The sequence below is a fragment of the Pseudophryne corroboree genome, chromosome 5 (assembly GCF_028390025.1).
Source record: "Pseudophryne corroboree isolate aPseCor3 chromosome 5, aPseCor3.hap2, whole genome shotgun sequence".
Classification (NCBI taxonomy): Eukaryota; Metazoa; Chordata; class Amphibia; order Anura; family Myobatrachidae; genus Pseudophryne; species Pseudophryne corroboree.
In genome coordinates this window covers 628,164,483-628,188,166 of record NC_086448.1, presented here as the reverse complement: position 1 = coordinate 628,188,166, position 23,684 = coordinate 628,164,483, and the positions used below count along the sequence as shown (strand labels likewise).

At 46.2% G+C, this 23,684-nt stretch overlaps 1 protein-coding gene across 1 annotated transcript in view; it reads right to left on the bottom strand.

Annotated features, from left to right (window-relative positions):
• Window positions 1–23,684, bottom strand: part of THOC1 (THO complex subunit 1) — a 111,935-nt gene that overhangs the window by 82,306 nt on the left and 5,945 nt on the right. Inside the window, exons 5-9 of the mRNA XM_063923569.1 lie at window positions 20,059–20,177; window positions 19,873–19,921; window positions 19,409–19,504; window positions 5,256–5,338; window positions 5,072–5,145 (exon numbers count right to left, since the gene is read on the bottom strand). Coding sequence (XP_063779639.1) covers window positions 5,072–5,145; window positions 5,256–5,338; window positions 19,409–19,504; window positions 19,873–19,921; window positions 20,059–20,177 — 421 coding nt within the window. The remainder of the gene's footprint in view (window positions 1–5,071; window positions 5,146–5,255; window positions 5,339–19,408; window positions 19,505–19,872; window positions 19,922–20,058; window positions 20,178–23,684) is intronic.

Here is a 23,684-nt window from a genome sequence, read left to right as displayed (position 1 = left end):
CCTGAAAACTACAGGGGAGAGTCTGGGGAGCTGTCTTCCAGCTGCACTGTGTAGAAAAAATGGCGCCAGTGTGCTGAGGGAGATGGCTCCGCCCCTTTTTCGGCTGACTTTCTCCCGCTTTTTCTGGAATACTGGCAGGGGTAATTTTACATCTATATAGCCTCTAGGACTATATATGATGTAGATTTTCCAGCCAAGGTGTCATATATTGCCCTCAGGGCGCCCCCCCCCAGCACCCATCAGTGACCGGAGTGTGAGGTGTACATGAGGAGCAATGGCGCACAGCTGCAGTGCTGTGCGCTACCTTGGTGAAGACCGAAGTCTTCTGCCGCCGATTTTCCGGACCTCTTCTTGCTTCTGGCTCTATAAGGGGGACGGCGGCGCGGCTCCGGGAACGAACACCAAGGTCGGGTCCTGCGGTCGATCCCTCTGGAGCTAATGGTGTCCAGTAGCCTAAGAAGCCCAAACTACCACCTGTTAGGTAGGTTCGCTTCTTCTCCCCTTAGTCCCTCGCTGCAGTGAGTCTGTTGCCAGCAGATCTCACTGTAAAATAAAAAACCTAAATATACTTTCTTTCTAGGAGCTCAGGAGAGCCCCTAGTGTGCATCCAGCCCAGCCGGGCACAAGAATCTAACTGAGGTCTGGAGGAGGGTCTTAGTGGGAGGAGCCAGTGCACACCAGGTAGTCCTAAAGCTTTCTTTAGTTGTGCCCAGTCTCCTGCGGAGCCGCTAATCCCCATGGTCCTTACGGAGTCCCCAGCATCCACTTAGGACGTTAGAGAAAGTCTGCTTCCCAGTTGTCCACGCCTGGAATGAAGACCGCTTGCATGTCTTTCCGCCCAGCGGAGAACTTTTGTGGCCTCCGCCATCGCCGCTCTGCTCCTTGTTCCGCCCTGGCGGTTTATGTAAGCCACTGCTGTAATGTTGTCTGACTGAATCAGGACGGGCCGGCCGCGAAGAAGATGCTCCGCTTGTAGAAGGCCGTTGTAGATGGCCCTTAATTCCAGAATGTTTATGTGCAGACAAGCTTCCTGGTTTGACCATTTTCCCTGGAAATTTTCCCCTTGTGTGACCGCTCCCCAGCCTCGGAGACTTGCATCCGTGGTTACCAGGATCCAATCCTGGATCCCGAACCTGCGTCCCTCTAAGAGGTGAGAACTTTGGAGCCACCACAGGAGAGTAATTCTGGTCCTGGAAGATGGGCTTATTTTCCGGTGCATGTGTAGGTGAGACCCGGACCACTTGTCCAACAGGTCCCACTGAAGCACCCTGGAATGGAACCTGCCAAACGGAATGGCCTCGTAGGCCGCCACCATCTTCCCCAGCACCCGAGTGCATTGATGAATCGACACTCTTGCTGGTTTCAGAATCCCTTTGACCATGTTCTGGATTTCCAGAGCTTTTTCCACTGGGAGAAAAACTCTCTGTAGTTCCGTGTCCAGAATCATGCCCAAGAATGACAGCCGTGTTGTCGGAACCAACTGTGACTTTGGCAAAGTAGGAGATCGTCCAAGTGTGGGATAATTATGACACCTTGCTTGCGCAGGAGCACCATCATTTCCGCCATTACTGCGGAGCAGTGGAAAGACCAAACTGCAACGTCTGAAATTGGTAATGACAATCCTGTACAGCAAACCTCAGATAAGCCAGATGTGGAGGATATATGGGGACATGTAAGTAGGCGTCTTTTATGTCGACTGACACCATAAAATCCCCCCCTTCCAGACTGGAGATCACTGCTCGGAGAGATTCCATCTTGAATTTGAAACTTTTCAGATATAAATTGAGGGATTTTAAGTTCAGAATCGGTCTGACCGAGCCATCCGGCTTCGGGACCACGAACAGGCTTGAATAAAAGCCTTCTCCCCGTTGTGACGGGGGTACTGTGACAATGACTTGATGTTGACACAGCTTTTGTATTGCAGCGCCTACTATATCCCTTTCCGGAAGAGAAGCTGGCAAGGCAGATTTGAAAAATCGGTGAGGGGGCACGTCTTGAAATTCCAGTTTGTACCCTTGGGTCAGTATTTCTAGTACCCAAGGATCTAGGGTCGAGCGAGCCCAGACCTGACTGAAGAGTTGAAGACATGCCCCCACCGGTGCGGACTCCAGCAGCGGAGCCCCAGCGTCATGCGGTGGATTTGGTAGAAGCCGGGGAGGACTTCTGCTCTTGGGAGCTTGCCAAAGCCGGCGACCTTTTTCCCCTTCCCCTACCTCTAGTAGCAAGGAAGGAGGACCCTCGTCCTTTTTTTAATTCATTAGACCGAAAGGACTGCATCTGATAATGGGGCGTTTTCTTTTGTTGAGCAGAGACATAAGGTAGAAAAGATGACTTACCCGCGGTAGCTGTAGATACCAGGTCCGCGAGGCTCTCACCAAACAAGACACCACCCTTATACGGCAGAGACTCCATAGCCTTCTTATAGTCAGCATCACCATTCCATTGATGAGTCCATAATGCTCTCCTAGCCAAGACTGCCATGGCATTGGCCCTTGATCCCAAGAGGCCAATATCTCTCGCAGCCTCCCTGAGGTAGACTGCAGCGTCCCTGATATGACCCAGTGTCAAAAGAACGCTAACCCTATCCAGGGTGTCTAATTCAGATGACAAGTTATCTGCCCACTTTTCAATTGCACTACTCACCCATGCCGATGCCACGGCAGGTCTGAGCAGCGTACCCGTAGCGATATAAATAGATTTCAAGGTAGTTTCCTGCCTACAATCCGCAGCATCCTTTAGGGCAGCCGTGTCAGGGGACGGAAGCGCCACCTTCTTGGACAACCGTGCTAGAGCTTTGGCCACAGAGGGTGTTGACTCCCACTTTTCCCTGTCCTCAGAGGGGAACGGATATGCCATAAGAATCCTCTTGGGAATCAGTAACTTTTTGTTAGGAATTTCCCAAGCCTTTCAAAAAGTGTTCAGCTCATGAGAGGGAGGAAACGTTACCTCAGGTTTCTTTCCCTTAAACATACAGACCCTAGTATCAGGAACAGCCGGGTCTTCCGCGATATGTAACACGTCTTTTATTGCCACAATCATGTACTGAATGCTCTTAACCAGTTTGGGATTCAATCTGGCATCAGTATAGTCGACACTGGAATCCGAATCCGTGTCGGTATCTGTGTCTGCTATCTGGGTAAATGACCGCTTCTGCGACCCTGAGGGGGTCTGAGTTTGGGATAAAGCATCTTCCATGGATTGTCTCCACGTTTGGTTTTGAGCCTCAGATTTATCCAACCTCTTATTTAATTTTTTGCATTGCATATTTAATATTTGCATTCAAGACACTCCACATATTTACCCAATCAGCAGTCGGCGGTGCCGACAGATTCACTCCCACACACTGTTCTATCCCCACTCCAGCTTCCTCCTGTGAAGAGCATTCCGCCTCAGACATGTCGACACACTCGTACCGACACCCACTATCACACTGGGATATAGGGGACAGACCCACAATAAGGCCTGTTAGAGAAAACACAGAGGGAGTTTGCCAGCTCACACCCAGCGCCTAACCTGGTCCGACACTGATATACAATGCCTCAGACCTGCAGCGCTTTTAATATATATTACCAAATTAGCTGTGCCCCCCCGTTTTACACCCTGTTACTTGGACAGTAGTGAAGAGGCCAGGACCAGCATCTCTGCAGCTGCTGTGAAGAGAAAATGGCGCTGATTAGAGCTGTGAGGGCTAAGCCCCGCCCCCTTAATGGCGCGCTTAAGTCCCGCTATTTTTTATACTGGCGGGGGTCTGTATACAGTGCCTATGTACTGTATACCCTTATTGCCAGGTGTAAACCGAGGTATATTGTTGCCCAGGGTGCCCCCCCTGCGCCCTGCACCAATGTAGTGCTGCTTGTGTGTGGGAGCAATGGCACGCAGCGCGACCGCTGCGCAGTACCTCCGAGACAGTCTTAACTGAAGTCTTCTTTGCATCGGTTACGCACCCGGCTTCTTTCTTCTGGCTCTGTGAGGGGGGCGACGGCGCGGCTCCGGGAACGAGCAGCTAGGCTATACCAAGTGATCAGACCCTCTGGAGCTAATGGTGTCCAGTAGCCTAAGAAGCAGAGCCTTTAACTCACAGAAGTAGGTCTGCTTCTCTCCCCTCAGTCCCACGAAGCAGGGAGCCTGTTGCCAGCAGTGCTCCCTGAAAATAATAAACCTAACAAAGTATTTTTCAGAGAAACTCAGTAGAGCTCCCCTGTGTGTGACCAGTCTCTCTGGGCTCAGAATCTAACTGAGGTCTGGAGGAGGGGCATAGAGGGAGGAGCCTGTTCACACCCATTTAAAGTCTTAAAGTGCCCATGTCTCCTGCGGATCCCGTCTATACCCCATGGTCCTTATGGAGTCCCCAGCATCCTCTAGGACATACGAGAAAAGGCCATACACGGTACTATGCTGCTCCCTGATATTTTATGTGGTCATCTTTTATATGATTGATTAAAAGTTGTGGTTTTACGCTATGTGGAGCTTTTTCTATATCTCTTTAAGGTTAATATTCAGAAAGAGAAGTTTGAAATACGACTACTGTTTTACACGTGCAATATTTGACCTATTGGAGGCCTAAAAAGGGTGCAATATTTGACCTATTGGAGGCCTAAAAAGGGTACGAAGCAATCCATATTGATTATCGATCATCACTTGTTTCCAACCTACTGATGTGCACTATGAGAAGTGTCCTTGTTTTGTTTTTTCTTTGAGGCTAACCTATGGATGCAATAGAGACTTGCTTTTGGGAAAGTGAAAACTTTCAATATTGGTGGGACTACCAGAAAGATATAAACTTTCATATCCAGAAAAGTTTCTCATCCTAACAGGGGGCCCATATTCTAATTTTTCTATATATAGCTTCCACTGTTGACATTTATTGATGAGTGTCTAGAATATAGCAGCACCTTTGTGACGCGCAGGGATTTATCGATTATTTGCAGTAATACAGCTGAAACCACCAAATGTATGGTACACATCAGTGGAAGGCATTACCAAAATGAGAGGTGAGGCGCAAGCCTATAGGTTGCTTTACAAAAGCAGAGGATATACAAAGTATACATCTGTTCCACAGAATCATACTTACGAACTGTTTGGTGCTTCGTCATCACCCATTTCACCTTCTTCAATCTCCATGCCATCATCCCTATCCTCCACTTGCTGTAAGAAAAAAGTTGATATTATATTAAAAATAAAAAATTGACATTACTGAACTAGAAGGACTTATTTTACTTGAACTCCATTTAATAAAGACAAAGGACAACACTTACCTTTTGACCGAGAGTGCTCTCCTGCTCATTGACATTAAACACTGTGACATTTTCTAAGTTAAACTGGCTTTGCAGATTCAAACCTGTAACAAAACAACATAAAACATATTATGAAAGAGTACTGTACATAATATACATCAAAATAGTGTTTAATCATTTAGAACGTTGCTGCATCAATATTCTTTGCATGTTTTCTGTGATGCCAACCTCAACCACTTGCCTGACATGGTCGCATCAGATGCAACCATACCAGGCTGTGCTTTCCCTCACATGGTTGCATCTGATGCAACCTAACGGATAGCTCCCTGTGCCAGAGCCGGATTAAGGGTGGGGCCCTGGGGTTAAGTACCCCGGGCCCCCTTTTTTAAAAGGGCCCCCCGCCGGCACGACCTCCACAGATAGGATCTCTGTGCTGCGCTTCTGGTCCCGGCTCCCCACTGTACTGCCAAACACCGCCGCCGGCGCCACACGCAGGGGCAGCTGAGTGACGCCTGTCCCGGTGGCTCACGGCTCCCCCGGCTCCCGCCGCCGCCTGCAGGGAGACAGGACAGCTGAGCGACGGGAACAAGGAAGACGCGGCTTGTGGAGCCAGCTTGCACCCATCCCAGCTTAGGTGTTTTGATTCCTGGAGGAGACGGACAGCGAGGTACTCATGCTCTCCTACTACATGTGTGCAGCCTGCCAGCAGAGTAAGAGGTAAGGCTGGCTGCACAGTATTTAAAGTTCAGGTTCTGGGTAATTATATTATATATATCTCTGTGTGTGTATATTCTTCTGAGGTGGCACTCAAAGGCATCTTGCAAATAACTCTGTAATCCACAGGTTATGATTGACATTTCATGGTTTTTATACCATTTCTTCAGGATGGTATAAAAAGTAAACCATGAAACGTCGATCATAATCTTTCAGTGCCACCTCAGACGCAAACCTAAGTATTTCCCTACAGCATAGTGATAATAGGAGCGCACCTGGCACAATTATTTGCATTATTCATTGACAAGGAAGTACCGGAACAAGCATTTGTGTGTGTGTGTGTGTGTGTGTGTGTGTGTGTATGTGTATGTGTATGTGTATGTGTATATATATATATATATATATATATATATATATATATATATATATATATATATATATATATATATATATATATATATATATATAATCAATGCTTGTTGATATCCTGACGAAAATGTTCACTTAACATTGAAACGTTGATTTTGCAACCCAGACTTGCGTCTGTTGTCTTATTTTATGCCGTGAGTGCTGCCTACACGCCGAATATATTGTACAGAGATGCTGCGCCTCCGCTCGACCTGCAGAGGATCGCGTCTGTTTCCCTGGTTACTTGTTGCTGCTAAGCGACCAGAGGAATCTATCATGTGGCCTCCTTGCGTACCAATACCGTGGGAAGCGCTCTGACGGCACGTAACGGCCTTTGGCTGAACGGTTGCTAGGCAACCTTTGACGCGACTCACGTCCTGAGGATACAGCACGTGCGCTCCACGGACCGGAAGTGCGGCCCGTGGTGGAACGCACGCCGCATGCAGTATCTACAATGTGTGTTTACCAGTTTCTGGCTACATGAGGGGGTGAGTAAAATACTATTGGCAAGATGATTTGCTATGATATAATGATCTTCTGATTTTAATATATATGCAAGTTGAAATGTCTAGTATATCATAAGTAATCACTTTTGTTATGGGGTGTGGGGGAGTTGCTGAGACTAATTGGAGGGTGGGGTTTACATGGGTATATAGGTAGCACCAGTTCATTGTACTGGTATCCTGACAAAGGTCAGAACCATGACCGAAACGTCGATCTAATTGGTTTGCTATTGATGGCTTCAATAAAACTGTGCCTGCTTGAAGACTGGTGAGTGCTCCCCTTTTTTGGAAATATATATATATATATATATATATATATATATATACATACACACACACAGAGAGAAAAAACCACAGCACTCACCACACCAGAAGCGGGGCACAGCTATGCACTTACCACTCACAGGGTGGGGTGCATGTAACACAGCACTCTCCACCACAAAAGCGGGGTACACAGCTGTACTTACCACTCACAGGGCGGGGTGCATGTAGCCCATGACCACATCGCTCTAATAAATACAAACAAAGAACCCAGCACTCACCAAAGTAAACTCACTTATCCTCAACAATTCAATAAATAAATGATGGGGGTTTAGTTGGTGGATTGGCCAATGCACGGAAGCCTGCATACCGATTTTCAAGGTACCCCAACCTTCATGCAGGTCCTACACTATCACAGAGTCTTAAAACCTGACCACTTCACTGCTGTTATAAAATCTATATCTATAAAATGTCCCATAGGTGCGGCACTCATGCTTGTCTTATGCAAAAAAAGGACAGCTGTCCTGTATGCTTCTTCAATGTTTCAATTTATTATTCAAATTGTCCAGACCAGAGGTTCTCAAACTCGGTCCTCGGGGGCCCACACAGTGCATGTTTTGCAGGTCTCCTCACAGAATCACAAGTGAAATAATTATGTCCACCTGTGGACCTTTTAAAATGTGTCAGTGAGTAATTAATACACCTGTGCACCTGCTGGGTTACCTGCAAAACATGCACTGTGTGGGCCCCGAGGACCTAGTTTGAGAACCTCTGGTCCAGACCCTCCAACATGACCCGCCCCAGTAGGTACAAAATGCTATGTTTCTGGACTTCCCTCTTAATTTATGATTTCCATCACCTGTGTTGAACTAGTTGAATGATAAGAAAGCTGTATCTTCACAGGTGATGGCAATAATAAATTAAGAGGGAAGTCCAGAAACAGGGAATTTTGTACCTAGTGGGGCGGGTCATGTTGGAGGGTATGATTGTCATCAGGAAAAAATAAGAATTTACTCACCGATAATTCTATTTCTCATAGTCCGTAGTGGATGCTGGGAACTCCGTAAGGACCATGGGGAATAGCGGCTCCGCAGGAGACTGGGCACAAAAGTAAAAGCTTTATGACTAGCTGGTGTGCACTGGCTCCTCCCCCTATGACCCTCCTCCAAGCCTCAGTTAGGATACTGTGCCCGGACGAGCGTACATAATAAGGAAGGATCTTGAATCCCGGGTAAGACTCATACCAGCCACACCAATCACACCGTACAACTTGTGATCTGAACCCAGTTAACAGTATGATAAACGTAGGAGCCTCTGAAAAGATGGCTCACAACAATAAACAACCCGATTTTTGTAACAATAACTATATACAAGTATTGCAGACAATCCGCACTTGGGATGGGCGCCCAGCATCCACTACGGACTATGAGAAATAGAATTATCGGTAAGTAAATTCTTATTTTCTCTGACGTCCTAGTGGATGCTGGGAACTCCGTAAGGACCATGGGGATTATACCAAAGCTCCCAAACGGGCGGGAGAGTGCGGATGACTCTGCAGCACCGAATGAGAGAACTCCAGGTCCTCCTCAGCCAGGGTATCGAATTTGTAAAATTTAGCAAACGTGTTTGCCTCTGACCAAGTAGCTGCTCGGCAAAGTTGTAAAGCCGAGACCCCTCGGGCAGCCGCCCAAGATGAGCCCACCTTCCTTGTGGAATGGGCTTTTACAGATTTTGGCTGTGGCAGGCCTGCCACAGAATGTGCAAGCTGAATTGTACTACAAATCCAACGAGCAATCGTCTGCTTAGAAGCAGGAGCACCCAGCTTGTTGGGTGCATACAGGATAAACAGCGAGTCAGATTTTCTGACTCCAGCCGTCCTGGAAACATATATTTTCAGGACCCTGACTACGTCCAGCAACTTGGAGTCCTCCAAGTCCCTAGTAGCCGCAGGCACCACAATAGGTTGGTTCATGTGAAACGCTGAAACCACCTTAGGGAGAAATTGAGGGCGAGTCCTCAGTTCTGCCCTGTCTTAATGAAAAATTAGGTAAGGGCTTTTATATGATAAAGCCGCCAATTCTGAGACACGCCTGGCTGAAGCCAGGGCTAACAGCATGACCACTTTCCATGTGAGATATTTTAATTCCACAGTGGTGAGTGGTTCAAACCAATGTGACTTTAGGAGACTCAACACTACATTGAGATCCCAAGGTGCCACTGGAGGCACAAAAGGAGGCTGTATATGCAGTACCCCTTTGACAAACGTCTGAACTTCAGGCACTGAAGCCAGTTCTTTTTGGAAGAATATTGACAGGGCCGAAATTTGAACCTTAACGGACCCTAATTTTAGGCCCATAGATAGTCCTGTTTGCAGGAAATGCAGGAAACGACCCAGTTGAAATTCCTCTGTAGGGGCCTTCTTGGCCTCACACCACGCAACATATTTTCGCCAAATGCGGTGATAATGTTTCGCGGTTACATCCTTCCTGGCCTTGATCAGGGTAGGGATGACTTCATCTGGAATGCCTTTTTCCTTCAGGATCCGGCGTTCAACCTCCATGCCGTCAAACGCAGCCGCGGTAAGTCTTGGAACAGACAAGGTCCCTGCTGGAGCAGGTCCTTTCTTAGAGGTAGAGGCCACGGGTCCTCCGTGAGCATCTCTTGAAGTTCCGGGTACCAAGTCCTCCTTGGCCAATCCGGAGCCACGAGTATAGTTCTTACTCCTCTCCTTCTTATGATTCTCAATACTTTGGGTATGAGAGGCAGAGGAGGGAACACAGACACTGACTGGTACACCCACGGTGTTACCAGAGCGTCCACCGCTATCGCCTGAGGGTCCCTTGACCTGGCACAATATCTGTCTAGTTTCTTGTTGAGACGAGACGCCATCATGTCCACCTTTGGTTTTTCCCAACGGTTTACAATCACGTGGAAGACTTCTGGGTGAAGTCCCCACTCCCCCGGGTGGAGGTCGTGTCTGCTGAGGAAGTCTGCTTCCCAGTTGTCCACTCCCGGAATGAACACCGCTGACAGTGCTGTCACATAATTTTCCGCCCAGCGAAGAATTCTTGCAGCTTCTGCCATTGCCCTCCTGCTTCTTGTGCCGCCCTGTCTGTTTACGTGGGCGACTGCCGTGATGTTGTCCGATTGGATCAATACCGACTGACCCTGAAGCAGAGGCCTTGCTTGACTTAGGGCATTGTAAATTGCCCTTAATTCCAGGATATTTATGTGAAGAGACGTTTCCATGCTTGACCACAAGCCCTGGAAATTTCTTCCCTGTGTGACTGCTCCCCAGCCTCTCAGGCTGGCATCCGTGGTCACCAGAATCCAGTCCTGAATGCCGAATCTGCGGCCCTCTAGAAGATGAGCACTCTGCAACCACCACAGGAGAGACACCCTTGTCCTTGGAGATAGGGTTATCCGCTGATGCATCTGAAGATGCGATCCGGACCATTTGTCCAGCAGATCCCACTGAAAAGTTCTTGCATGGAATCTTCCGAATGGAATCGCTTCGTAAGAAGCCACCATCTTTCCCAGGACCCTTGTGCATTGATGCACTGAAACTTATCCGAGCTAGTCAGGAACCTCCTGAAACCAGGACAACTCCCTGGCCTTCTCCTCCGGGAGAAACACCTTTTTCTGGACTGTGTCCAGAATCATCCCTAGGAACAGTAGACGTGTTGTTGAAATCAGCTGCGATTTTGGAATATTTAGAATCCACCCGTGCTGACGTAGCACTACCTGAGATAGTGCTACTCCGACCTCTAACTGTTCCCTGGACCTTGCCCTTATCAGGAGATCGTCCAAGTAAGGGATAATTAAGACGCATTTTCTTCGAAGAAGAATCATCATTTCGGCCATTACCTTGGTAAAGACCCGTGGTGCCGTGGACAATCCAAACGGCAGCGTCTGAAACTGATGACAGTTTTGTACCACAAAACTGAGGTACCCTTGGTGAGAAGGGTAGATTGGGACATGGAGATAAGCATCTTTGATGTCCAGAGACACCATATAGTCCCCTTCTTCCAGGTTCGCTATCACTGCTCTGAGTGACTCCATCTTGAATTTGAACCTTTTTATGTAAGTGTTCAATGATTTCAGATTTAAAATCGGTCTCACCGAGCCGTCCGGCTTCGGTACCACAAACAGCGTGGAGTAATACCCCTTTCCCTGTTGTAGGAGGGGTACCTTGATTATCACCTGCTGGGAATACAGCTTGTGAATAGCTTCCAATACTGCCTCCCTGTCGGAGGGAGACGTTGGTAGAGCAGACTTCAGGAACCGGCGAGGGGGAGACGTCTCGAATTCCAATTTGTACCCCTGTGATACTACCTGCAGGATCCAGGGGTCCACTTGCGAATGAGCCCACTGCGCGTTGAAATTTTTGAGACGGGCCCCCACCGTGCCTGAGTCCGCTTGTAAAGCCCCAGCGTCATGCTGAAGACTTGGCAGAAGCGGGGGAGGGCTTCTGATCCTGGGAAGAGGCTGCCTGCTGCAGTCTTTTTCCCCTTCCTCTGCCCCGGGGCAGAAATGAGTGGCCTTTTGCCCGCTTGCCCTTATGGGGACGAAAGGACTGAGTTTGAAAAGACGGTGTCTTTTTCTGCTGAGAGGTGACCTGGGGTAAAAAGGTGGATTTCCCAGCCGTCACCGTGGCCACCAGGTCCGATAGACCGACCCCAAATAACTCCTCCCCTTTATACGGCAAAACTTCCATATGCCGTTTGGAATCCGCATCACCTGACCACTGTCGTGTCCATAAACTTCTTCTGGCAGAAATGGACAGCGCACTTACTCTTGATGCCAGGGTGCAAATATCCCTCTGTGCATCTCGCATATATAGTAATGCATCCTTTAAATGCTCTATAGTCAATAATATACTGTCCCTATCCAGGGTATCAATATTTTCAGTCAGGGAATCCGACCAAGCCACTCCAGCGCTGCACATCCAGGCTGAGGCGATTGCTGGTCGTAGTATAACACCAGTATGTGTGTATATACCCTTTAGGATATTTTCCAGCTTTCTATCAGCTGGTTCCTTGAGGGCGGCCGTATCAGGAGACGGCAACGCCACTTGTTTTGATAAGCGTGTGAGCGCCTTATCTACCCTAGGGGGTGTTTCCCAACGCGCCCTAACCTCTGGCGGGAAAGGGTATAATGCCAATAATTTATTAGAAATCAGCAGTTTTTTATCGGGGGAAACCCACGCTTTGTCACACACCTCATTTAATTCATCTGATTCAGGAAAAACTATGGGTAGTTTTTTCACACCCCACATAATACCCCTTTTTGTGGTACTTGTAGTATCAGAAATGTTCAAAGCCTCCTTCATTGCCGTGATCATGTAACGTGTGGCTCTACTGGACATTACGTTTGTCTCGTCACCGTCGACGCTGGAGTCAGTATCCGTGTCTGGGTCTGTGTCGACCATCTGAGGTAACGGGCGCTTTAGAGCCCCTGACGGTGTTTGAGACGCCTGGACAGGCACTAACTGATTTGCCGGCTGTCTCATGTCGTCAACAGTTTTTTGCAAAGTGCTGACACTGTCACGTAATTCCTTCCATACGACCATCCAGTCAGGTGTCGACTCCCTAGGGGGTGACATCACTATTACAGGCAATTGCTCCGCCTCCACATCATTTTCCTCCTCATACATGTCGACACAATCGTACCGACACACAGCACACACACAGGGAATGCTCTGATAGAGGACAGGACCCCACGAGCCCTTTGGGGAGACAGAGGGAGAGTTTGCCAGCACACACCAGAGCGCTATATATATATATATATATATATATATATATATACAGGGATAACCTTATATAAGTGTTTCTCCCTTCTATAGCTGCTGTATTTGTATTATCTGCCAATTAGTGCCCCCCCTCTCTTGTTTTACCCTGATTCTGTAGCAGGACTGCAGGGGAGAGTCAGGGAGCCGTCCTTCCAGCGGAGCTGTGAGGGAAAATGGCGCTTGTGTGCTGAGGAGATAGGCTCCGCCCCCTTTTCGGCGGCCTTTCCTCCCGCTTTTTTTAGGAAAACTGGCAGGGGTTAAATGCATCCATATAGCCCAGGAGCTATATGTGATGCATTTCTTTAGCCATATAAGGTTTAAAACGTGTTTTATTGCGTCTCAGGGCGCTCCCCCCCAGCGCCCTGCACCCTCAGTGACCGGAGTGTGAAGTGTGCTGAGAGCAATGGCGCACAGCTGCAGTGCTGTGCGCTACCTTATTGAAGACAGGAACGTCTTCTGCCGCCGATTTTTCCGGACCTCTTCGCTCTTCTGGCTCTGTAAGGGGGCCGGCGGCGCGGCTCCGGGACCCATCCAAGCTGAGCCTGTGATCGTCCCTCTGGAGCTAATGTCCAGTAGCCAAGAAGCCAATCCACTCTGCATGCAGGTGAGTTCGCTTCTTCTCCCCTTAGTCCCACGATGCAGTGAGCCTGTTGCCAGCAGGTCTCACTGAAAATAAAAAACCTATTTAAACTTTTAGCCTAAGCAGCTCAGGAGAGCTACCTAGCATGCACCCTTCTCGGCCGGGCACAAAAATCTAACTGAGGCTTGGAGGAGGGTCATAGGGGGAGGAGCCAGTGCACACCAGCTAGTCATAAAGCTTTTACTTTTGTGCCCAGTCTCCTGCGGAGCCGCTATTCCCCATGGTCCTTACGGAGTTCCCAGCATCCACTAGGACGTCAGAGAAAAAATATATATATTTTTTTCCTGACGACAATTTGAATAATAAATTGAAACGTTGAAGAAGCATACAAGACGGCTGTCCTTTTTTTGCATGAGTGCCACACCTATTTATTTATATATTAACAGTTTCTTATATAGCGCAGCAAATTCCGTTGCGCTTTACAATTTGAAATAACAATAACAAACTGGGTGATAACAGTCAGAGGTAGGAAGGCCCTGCTCGCAAGCTTACAATCTATAGGGAAATAGCACCTTTCCTTGTAGATATGCCTATCTATTGCATAGAATGAGAAGACATGTGAGGATATGTGTGGACTGTACAGAGTAGATGCAATTTGATAGGAAGGTTTATGAAAATGATGTGGGCGGTTCTGGAATTTGATACGCTTGCCTAAAGAGGTGAGTTTTCAGGGAACGCTTGAAGGTTTGGAGACTAGAGGAGAGTCTTATTGTGCATGGTAGGGCATTCCACAGAGTGGGTGCAGCCCGATGAAAGCCCTGCAGTCGTGAGTGGGAGCGAGTAATGAGTGTGGATGAGAGACGCAGGTCTTGTGAAGAGCGAAGAGGTCGGGTTGGGAGATACTTTGTGATAAGCGAAGTGATGTACGTTGGTGTAGTTTGGTTAATGACCTTGTGTGTGAGTAAAAGTATTTTATATTGAATGCGGTAGAGTACAGGTAACCAATGGAGGGACTGACAGAGTGGATCTGCAGACGATGAACGTCTAGCGAGGAAGATAAGCCTCGCCGCTGCATTCAGAATGGATTGTAGTGGTGAGAGTCTCGTTTTGGGAAGACCAGTTAGGAGACTATTGCAATAATCAATGCGGGAGATAATGAGAGCGTGGATTAGAGTTTTAGCAGTGTCTTGTGTAAGGTATGGTCGTATTTTGGATATGTTTTTTAGATGCATGTAACATGATCTTGAGACAGATTGAATGTGGGGAACAAAGGACAGATCAGAGTCAAGGATGACACCTAGGCAGCGAGCTTGTGGGGTAGGGTATAGTCGAGTTTTTTGTGCCTTGATAGTGGCGGGTGGGGTAGGTGCAGGAGGATTCATAAGTGATTTAAATGTATTAGAGTGTCGTTTGGGGTTAGAGGCTTGAGCAGAGATAAGAGTTTGGAAATATGTTTGTTTGGCAGTGTCCAGGGCATTTTTATAAGAATGGTAGACAGTCTTATATGTGAGGAAGTCACTTGAAATACGAGATTTACGCCACTGTGTTCAAGTTTTCGTGTGAGTTTTTGTAGTTGTCTTGTTAATTTGGAGTGCCATGGTTGACATCTAGGCCTAATGTCCTACCTATGGGACATTATTGATTTTACACAGTGATGGCACCAGCGACAGAAGTTGATATGATATATTAGATCTTAGGGCCCCTCTGTCTTAAGTACCCCGGGCCCCCCCGAGGCCTTAATCCAGCTCTGCCCTGTGCGGCTCTCCGGTCCCTCTGCTTCCTGGTTCTCCTCCTGCACTATTGCCTACCATGCTGCCAATCACTGCTGATTGGTCAGCCCAGCAGCACCCCCTACCTAGTGGATGCAGATATTAGCAATGATGTTCTGACCATCAATGTTTCTAATGATGCTTATTTATAAAAAATAAAAAAAAAGAACTTAAAAAAAAAAAAAAAATAGAATTATATTGGATATACTTTATATAAATGTTCTTAACCTAAACCTGCCACATTATACCACCTGCGGCTCCTTTGCTACCATTTTGGTACGCTTTTGTCTTAAATTTGTTTTGTTACATTTTTTAAGTGTCTTTTGCATTTGTTATTATATTAAATCTTTTATTTGATTTTAAACATTTGCCATGATGACAGCATTATTAGAAGGTTGAATATACTATCCACCTAGTTAAAATACCTGTGTTTATGCTTACCATTGCTTTGGTATATATATATATATATATATGATAGCCGCTGAAAGTATCGCCCAGGTTACACTATTCTGTAGTTTCACAAAAGCTGGAGGGCCGCAGTTTGGACATGTCTACAGACATGCAGGTCAGTCGATACAGAAAATTTCAAGAACTTTGAATGTATCCTCAAGTGCAGTTGCAAACACCATCAACCGATATGATGAAACTGGCTCTCATGAGGACCGCCCCAGGAAAGGAAGACCAAGAGTAACCTCAGCTGCCCTGGATAAGTTCATTAGAGTTACCAGCCTCAGAAACCGCTACTTAACAGGACCTCAGATTAGAGCCCACATAAACTCTTCACAGAATTCAAGTAGCAGACAAATCTCAACATCAACTGTTCAGAGGAGACTGCGTGAATCAGGCCTTCATGGTCGAATTGCTGCGAAGAAGCCACTACTGAGGATGAACAACAAGAAGAGAATTGTTTGGGCCAAGAAACACAAGGAATGAACATTAGACCAGTGGAAATTGAGATTTTTGGTTCCAACCGCCGTGTCTTTGTGAGACGCAGAGAAGATGAGCGGATAGTTTCTGCATGTGTGGTTCCCACTATGAAGCATGGAGGAGGTGTGATGGTATTGCCATCCCATCTGGTTTGCGCTTACTGGGACCATCATTTGTTTTTCAACAAGACAATGACCCCAAACACACCTCCAGGCTATGTAAGGGCTACTTGACCAAAAAGGAAAGTGATGGAGCGCTGCGTCAGATGACCTGGCCTCCCCAATCACCCGGCCTAAACTCAACTGAGATGGTTTGGGATGAGTTGGACTGTAGAGTGAAGGACAAGCGGCCACCAAGTGCTCAGCACCTCTGGGAACTCCTTCCAGACTGTTGGAAAACCATTCCAGGAGTCTACCTCATGAAGCTGACCGAGAGAATGCCAAGAGTGTGCAAAGCTGTCATCAAAGCAAAAAGGGAGCTACTTTGAGGAATCTAAAATATTAAACATATTTTGATTTGTTTAACACTTTTTTGTTTACAACATAATTCCACGTGTGTTTTTTCATAGTTTTGATGTCTTCAGTATTAATCTACAATGTAGAAAATAATTAAAATAAATAAAAACCATTGAATGAGAAGGGGTGTCTAAACTTTTGACTGGTACTGTAGTTTCGTACATGCTTACAGTGAGATCAAAACTAGCTGTGTACCTCCCACAGATCTGATAATTCAAGATAAAGAAATATCAAGTAAGTGCTTAGAAGGTGCAAAACAAGTGTTTCCAATGAAGAGACATAAATGTGGGTCTTGTGGGTGCACACTGTCTCTTACAGCCAACACATCATTTTATAAAATACATGAAAATATTTATTCAGCGAAAATTAAAGTACAAGTATAGAAGTGAATAAAGGAGAAGTAATCATGCTTCAAAAGGAAGAAAGGAACTTTATGTCCTATCAGCTGTCTAAAATAGAGCAAAGTGAATGAAAGATAGACAGGAAATAGTCCAATGTCCTTCCATCATTATTTTATAAATATCACACGTATATTAATAAGGGGAATAAGCAGAAGAAATCTTATGGTTCCAAGAATCATTTCATTTCAGAGTTATTCTCTGATTTTAGTACTAGAATAAGGTAGTGGCCGCATAATGAATTGCAACAATAGGTTCAATAATGTTTCTTATAAGTCAATGTTGCAACATTGTTAGTTAAAAAGTTGCAACTAACATCACTGCTATAATTTTTAAACAAAGCCTGAATAAACTGCTCTGTCCCCAGTAAGGGTGGTCCATGAGCCGGTTTCAGGAATCAGACTATTAATATAAACAATTAAATAAAACATTTTTTTTTCTTTTTCCTCTCTGTAACTAAGGTGCAAAACAATATCTAAAAAAAAGTATTTATAAACAATAATATAACATACAGAACATGTGGCCGGATCCCCATCCCAAAGCCGGCTCCCACATGTGTAGCAACATTTCCAATGTGGCACACGATTTGGGAAAAGGTTCGGGAAAAGACACAGAAAGGATTAACGTCGGGTGTGCTGTGTGTATATGTTAAACATTAAAATTTATTTTTTATTTTAAGCCCGGCAGCACAGCAAGAATGTCAGGGTTACTCCTGCAGCATCAGTAAGCAAGATCCAAGTTACGGGCCACAGAATGGTGAGCCCAAAGCGGACTTGCTGCTATTGTGTACACTAAAGTATGACGGGACCAGAAGAGTAGCTTCTGATACCCCCAGCACTGCAATGGTTAAAGTCCCAGCACAGAATTTTAACAAATATACTTATATATAATGTTCTAAATGTAACCTATTTAATGTAATTCATTAAAAACATGTTGTACCGTACTTACCCTGGAGATATAGGGGGTCATTCCGAGTTGATCGCTCGCTTGCAGTTTATAGCAGCCGCGCAAACGCTATGCTGACCCACTGGGAGTGTATTTTAGCTTAGCAGAAGTGCGAACGAAAGGATCGCAGAGTGGCTACAAAATTATTTTGTGCAGTTTCAGAGTAGCTTCAGACCTACTCAGCGCTTGCGATCACTTCAGACTATTCAGTTCCTGTTTTGACGTCTCGAACATGCCCTGCGTTCGCCCAGCCACACCTGCGTTTTTCCTGGCACGCCTGCGTTTTTCCGAACACTCGCTGAAAACGGTCAGTTGACACCCAGAAATGCCCTCTTCCTGTCAATCACTCTGCGGCCAGCAGTGCGACTGAAAAGCTTCGCTAGACCTTGTGTGAAACTACATCGTTTGTTGTAATAGTACGACGCGCGTGCGCATTGTGCCGCATACGCAGAAGTGCCTATTTTTTGCCTGATCGCTGTGCAGCGAACGAAAGCAGCTAGCAATCAACTCAGAATGACCCCCATAGAGCGGATCTGGAGCTCCAGCTCGGTAGTAAAGAAGGCTGTTTTCCCAGGGTATGAATGCCTGCCTCTGTAGATCATTTTCAGACAGAGGGGGAAGCCTGCTACTAGATCATAGTCCTTGAAAGTCAGTTTTTGAGGTATATGAAAAGATAATCCTCCTTCCTCCAGATTCCAGCCACCAGGGAATTGGCCATGAGCAGGGTCATCTTCCCAGGTGGTTCTTACGCACAGAAAAAAAAACACTCCCCTTTGCCTGTTAGAGACAATGGTAAACCCTGCTAGCCAAGTGCTTGCATCCTGTGACCACCTGTTAAGTGCCAATTGTTTAACTGTTTCTGGCTATCCTGAATTTGAGTCCAGGGTCTACAACCTCAAGCCCTCTGCCTCCTACTAAGTCCATAGTTAGTGACCAGTTGGGCTTTAGCCGACACCAATAAGGTGGTGTTGTAGTAGCATGACAACAACAACCCAGAAGTAAGAAGTTCCATGTACTGGCGGTAGAAACATGGGAGGAGCAGTTTCAGGTGGCTGTGTAGGAGCCTGGTAGTTGTAATGCCCACAATGCAGTGGAGGTGGTTGAAGGAAAATCCTATACCCTAGGAGTGGTGGAGCAAGTCCACTTAAAGTGTATAAAGGAAGAGTAACCTCTATAAACACAGGAAAGGCTCTCCATATGGAAAATGACTACCTAGTTTTTAGTTCACTTCTTCAACATTTTCAAGGACACTGGCATACACACTTATACACACAAACCTTTTACTCTCCCTTTCATATTAAAACAAGCTAATGTAAGACTTCCATTCTGCATCTCCTTTAACAAGTTTAGCTTTGACTCTCACCAGACTTCTCAGACAGCGGAAACAAACGGGCAAGGAACAGCTGAATTCTTCCACAGAACACAGTATTTTGCGATTTAGAGAGTCTTCTCAAAAGGTCTGAAAAATAAATAGCTATCATTTAAATCAAGGTACTTATATTTTATATTGATGCCTTCATATATATAACAGCAAATGTAGAAACTTTAAAAACACCACTAAAGTAGGGTAAAATACCCCTCCCCAAACCCCCAGCTACACAGTAGCTTTGTCTCTTGGGAAGACGAGGGGTGTGTAACAATATTTGTGGGAAGCAGTAAATCCCCTATATACACAAATTGTGTTACTGCCATTTGCCTTATTCAGAAATTTTCATGAGCAATATTTTACATTTTTTAACTTCAATTATGTTTCATTTTGCACAATGTACATGGAAATCCTAACAGTTACCTTTTAACGCCACTTAATCTTACAACTGGAAATCTTACCATTACACATCCTTAACAAGTAGTTCTTTCCAGCTGAATAGAATGTATTCTGGAAAAAGAAGGGATAGATCAGACCAATCCTATAATGTACATTATAAAATTCAGCAGCAACAAGATTATATACAAAGTATACATGTAGCTGCTAGTATGGTACACTACTACACAGCATAGAAAACACTGACTTACAGATTTCCATGTTCCAACATTCTTTTCAACAAAGGTGAATATTCTATCGCAGTGGTCCAAAGGAAGACAATCGAGGACATCTCCCAGGAGCACAAAGGGTGTGGTAGCTGTGCAAAGACCTTATGGAAAAGAAGTATGAAAATGTGTTACAATGGAAGACATCTAAGAGTCACATTCAACAGCCAGAATTGCTATTATGCATCACATACTGTATCGATGCTTCTCTCGGCAGGGAGTATTCAATTGTTACAATAACATTTCATGGAGTCTTCCGTGTCCAAAATTCCGAAATACGGAATTTTTGGAGTGTGACAGAGATAGAGACACCTTTGCTTTCTACTGGTTCAGTGTATAGAAACATTGTTTAAAGCAAAAGACTATTAAAATAAGAATTTACTTACCGATAATTCTATTTCTCGTAGTCCGTAGTGGATGCTGGGGACTCCGTCAGGACCATGGGGAATAGCGGCTCCGCAGGAGACAGGGCACAAAAGCAAGCTTTTAGGATCACATGGTGTGTACTGGCTCCTCCCCCTATGACCCTCCTCCAAGCCTCAGTTAGGTACTGTGCCCGGACGAGCGTACACAATAAGGAAGGATCTTGAATCCCGGGTAAGACTCATACCAGCCACACCAATCACACCGTACAACTTGTGATCTGAACCCAGTTAACAGTATGATAACAAAGAAGTAGCCTCTTAAAAAAGATGGCTCACAACAATAATAACCCGATTTTTGTAACAATAACTATGTACAAGTAATGCAGACAATCCGCACTTGGGATGGGCGCCCAGCATCCACTACGGACTACGAGAAATAGAATTATCGGTAAGTAAATTCTTATTTTCTCTAACGTCCTAGTGGATGCTGGGGACTCCGTCAGGACCATGGGGATTATACCAAAGCTCCCAAACGGGCGGGAGAGTGCGGATGACTCTGCAGCACCGAATGAGAGAACTCCAAGTCCTCTTTAGCCAGAGTATCAAATTTGTAAAATTTTACAAACGTGTTCTCCCCTGACCACGTAGCTGCTCGGCAAAGTTGTAATGCCGAGACCCCTCGGGCAGCCGCCCAAGATGAGCCCACCTTCCTTGTGGAGTGGGCTTTTACAGTTTTAGGCTGTGGCAGGCCTGCCACAGAATGTGCAAGTTGAATTGTGCTACAGATCCAACGAGCAATCGTCTGCTTAGACGCAGGAGCACCCATCTTGTTGGGTGCATACAAGATAAACAACGAGTCAGATTTTCTGACTCCAGCTGTCCTTAAAATATATATTTTCAATGCTCTGACAACGTCCAGTAACTTGGAGTCCTCCAAGTCGCTAGTAGCCGCAGGCACCACAATAGGCTGGTTCAAGTGAAAAGCCGAAACCACCTTAGGGAGAAAATGAGGACGTGTCCGCAGTTCTGCCCTGTCCGAATGGAAAATCAGATATGGGCTTTTGTACGATAAAGCCGCCAACTCTGAAACTCTCCTGGCTGAAGCCAGGGCCAATAGCATGGTTACTTTCCATGTAAGATACTTCAAATCTACCGATTTGAGAGGCTCAAACCAATGAGATTTGAGAAATTCCAAAACTACGTTTAGATCCCACGGTGCCACTGGAGGCACAATTGGGGGTTGTATATGTAGTACACCCTTGACAAAAGTTTGTACTTCAGGCACTGAAGCCAATTCTTTCTGGAAGAAGATTGATAAGGCCGAAATTTGAACTTTAATAGACCCCAATTTGAGGCCCATAGACAATCCTGCCTGCAGGAAATGTAGGAATCGACCCAATTGAAATTCTTCCGTTGGGGCCTTCTTGGCCTCACACCACGCAACATATTTTCTCCAAATGCGGTGATAATGTTGTGCGGTCACTTCCTTCCTAGCTTTAATCAAGGTAGGAATAACTTCCTCTGGAATGCCCTTTTCTTTTAGAATCCGGCGTTCAACCGCCATGCCGTCAAACGCAGTCGCGGTAAGTCTTGGAACATACAAGGTCCCTGCTGAAGCAGATCCCTTCTTAGAGGTAGAGGCCACGGATCTTCCGTGAGCATCTCTTGAAGTTCTGGATACCAAGTTCTTCTTGGCCAATCCGGAGCCACTAGTATTGTTCTTACTCCCCTTTTCCGTATAATTCTCAGTACCTTTGGTATGAGAGGCAGAGGAGGAAACACATACACTGACTGTTACACCCACGGTGTTACCAGAGCGTCCACAGCTATTGCCTGAGGGTCTCTTGACCTGGCGCAATATCTGTCCAGTTTTTTGTTGAGGCGAGACGCCATCATGTCCACCTTTGGTTTTTCCCAATGGTTCACAATCATGTGGAAAACTTCCGGATGAAGTCCCCACTCTCCCGGGTGAAGGTCGTGTCTGCTGAGGAAGTCTGCTTCCCAGTTGTCCACTCCCGGGATGAACACTGCTGACAGTGCTATGACATGATTTTCCGCCCAGCGAAGAATCCTTGCAGCTTCTGTCATTGCTCTTCTGCTTCTCGTGCCGCCTTGTCTGTTTACGTGGGCGACTGCCGTGATGTTGTCCGACTGGATCAACACCGGCTGACCCTGAAGCAGCGGTTTCGCCAAGCTTAGAGCATTGTAGATTGCTCTTAGCTCTAGTATATTTATGTGAAGAGACGTCTCCAGGTTTGACCATACACCCTGGAAGTTTCTTCCCTGTGTGACTGCTCCCCAGCCCCGTAGGCTGGCATCCGTAGTCACCAGGACCCAGTCCTGTATGCCGAACCTGCGGCCCTCTAACAGATGGGCACTCTGCAACCACCACAGGAGAGACAACCTTGTCCTTGGTGACAGTGTTATCCGCTGATGCATGTGCAGATGCGATCCGGACCATTTGTCCAACAGATCCCACTGAAATATTCGTGCATGGAATCTGCCGAATGGAATTGCTTCGTAAGAAGCCACCATCTTTCCCAGGACTCTTGTGCATTGATGTACTGACACATTTCCTGGTTTTAGGAGGTTCCTGACAAGTTCGGATAACTCCCTTGCTTTCTCCTCCGGGAGAAACACCTTTTTCTGAACCGTGTCCAGAATCATTCCCAGGAACAGCAGACGTGTTGTCGGGGACAATTGAGATTTTGGAAGATTCAGAATCCACCCGTGTTGTTGAAGCACTACTTGGGTTAGTGCTACACCGACTTCCAGCTGTTCTCTGGACTTTGCCCTTATCAGGAGATCGTCCAAGTAAGGGATAATTAATACGCCTTTTCTTCGTAGAAGAACCATCATTTCGGTCATTACCTTGGTAAAGACCCGAGGTGCCGTGGACAACCCAAACGGCAGCGTTTGAAACTGATAATGACAGTCTTGTATCACGAACCTGAGATACCCTTGGTGTGAGGGGTAAATTGGGACATGCAGATAAGCATCTTTTATGTCCAGGGACACCATGAAGTCCCCTTCTTCCAGATTCGCTATCACTGCTCTCAGTGACTCCATCTTGAACTTGAATTTCTGTATGTACAGGTTCAAGGATTTCAGATTTAGAATAGGTCTTACCGAACCGTCCGGCTTCGGTACCACAAATAGTGTGGAATAATACCCCTTTCCCTGTTGTAGGAGGGGTACCTTGACTATCACCTGCTGAGAATACAGCTTGTGAATGGCTTCCAATAC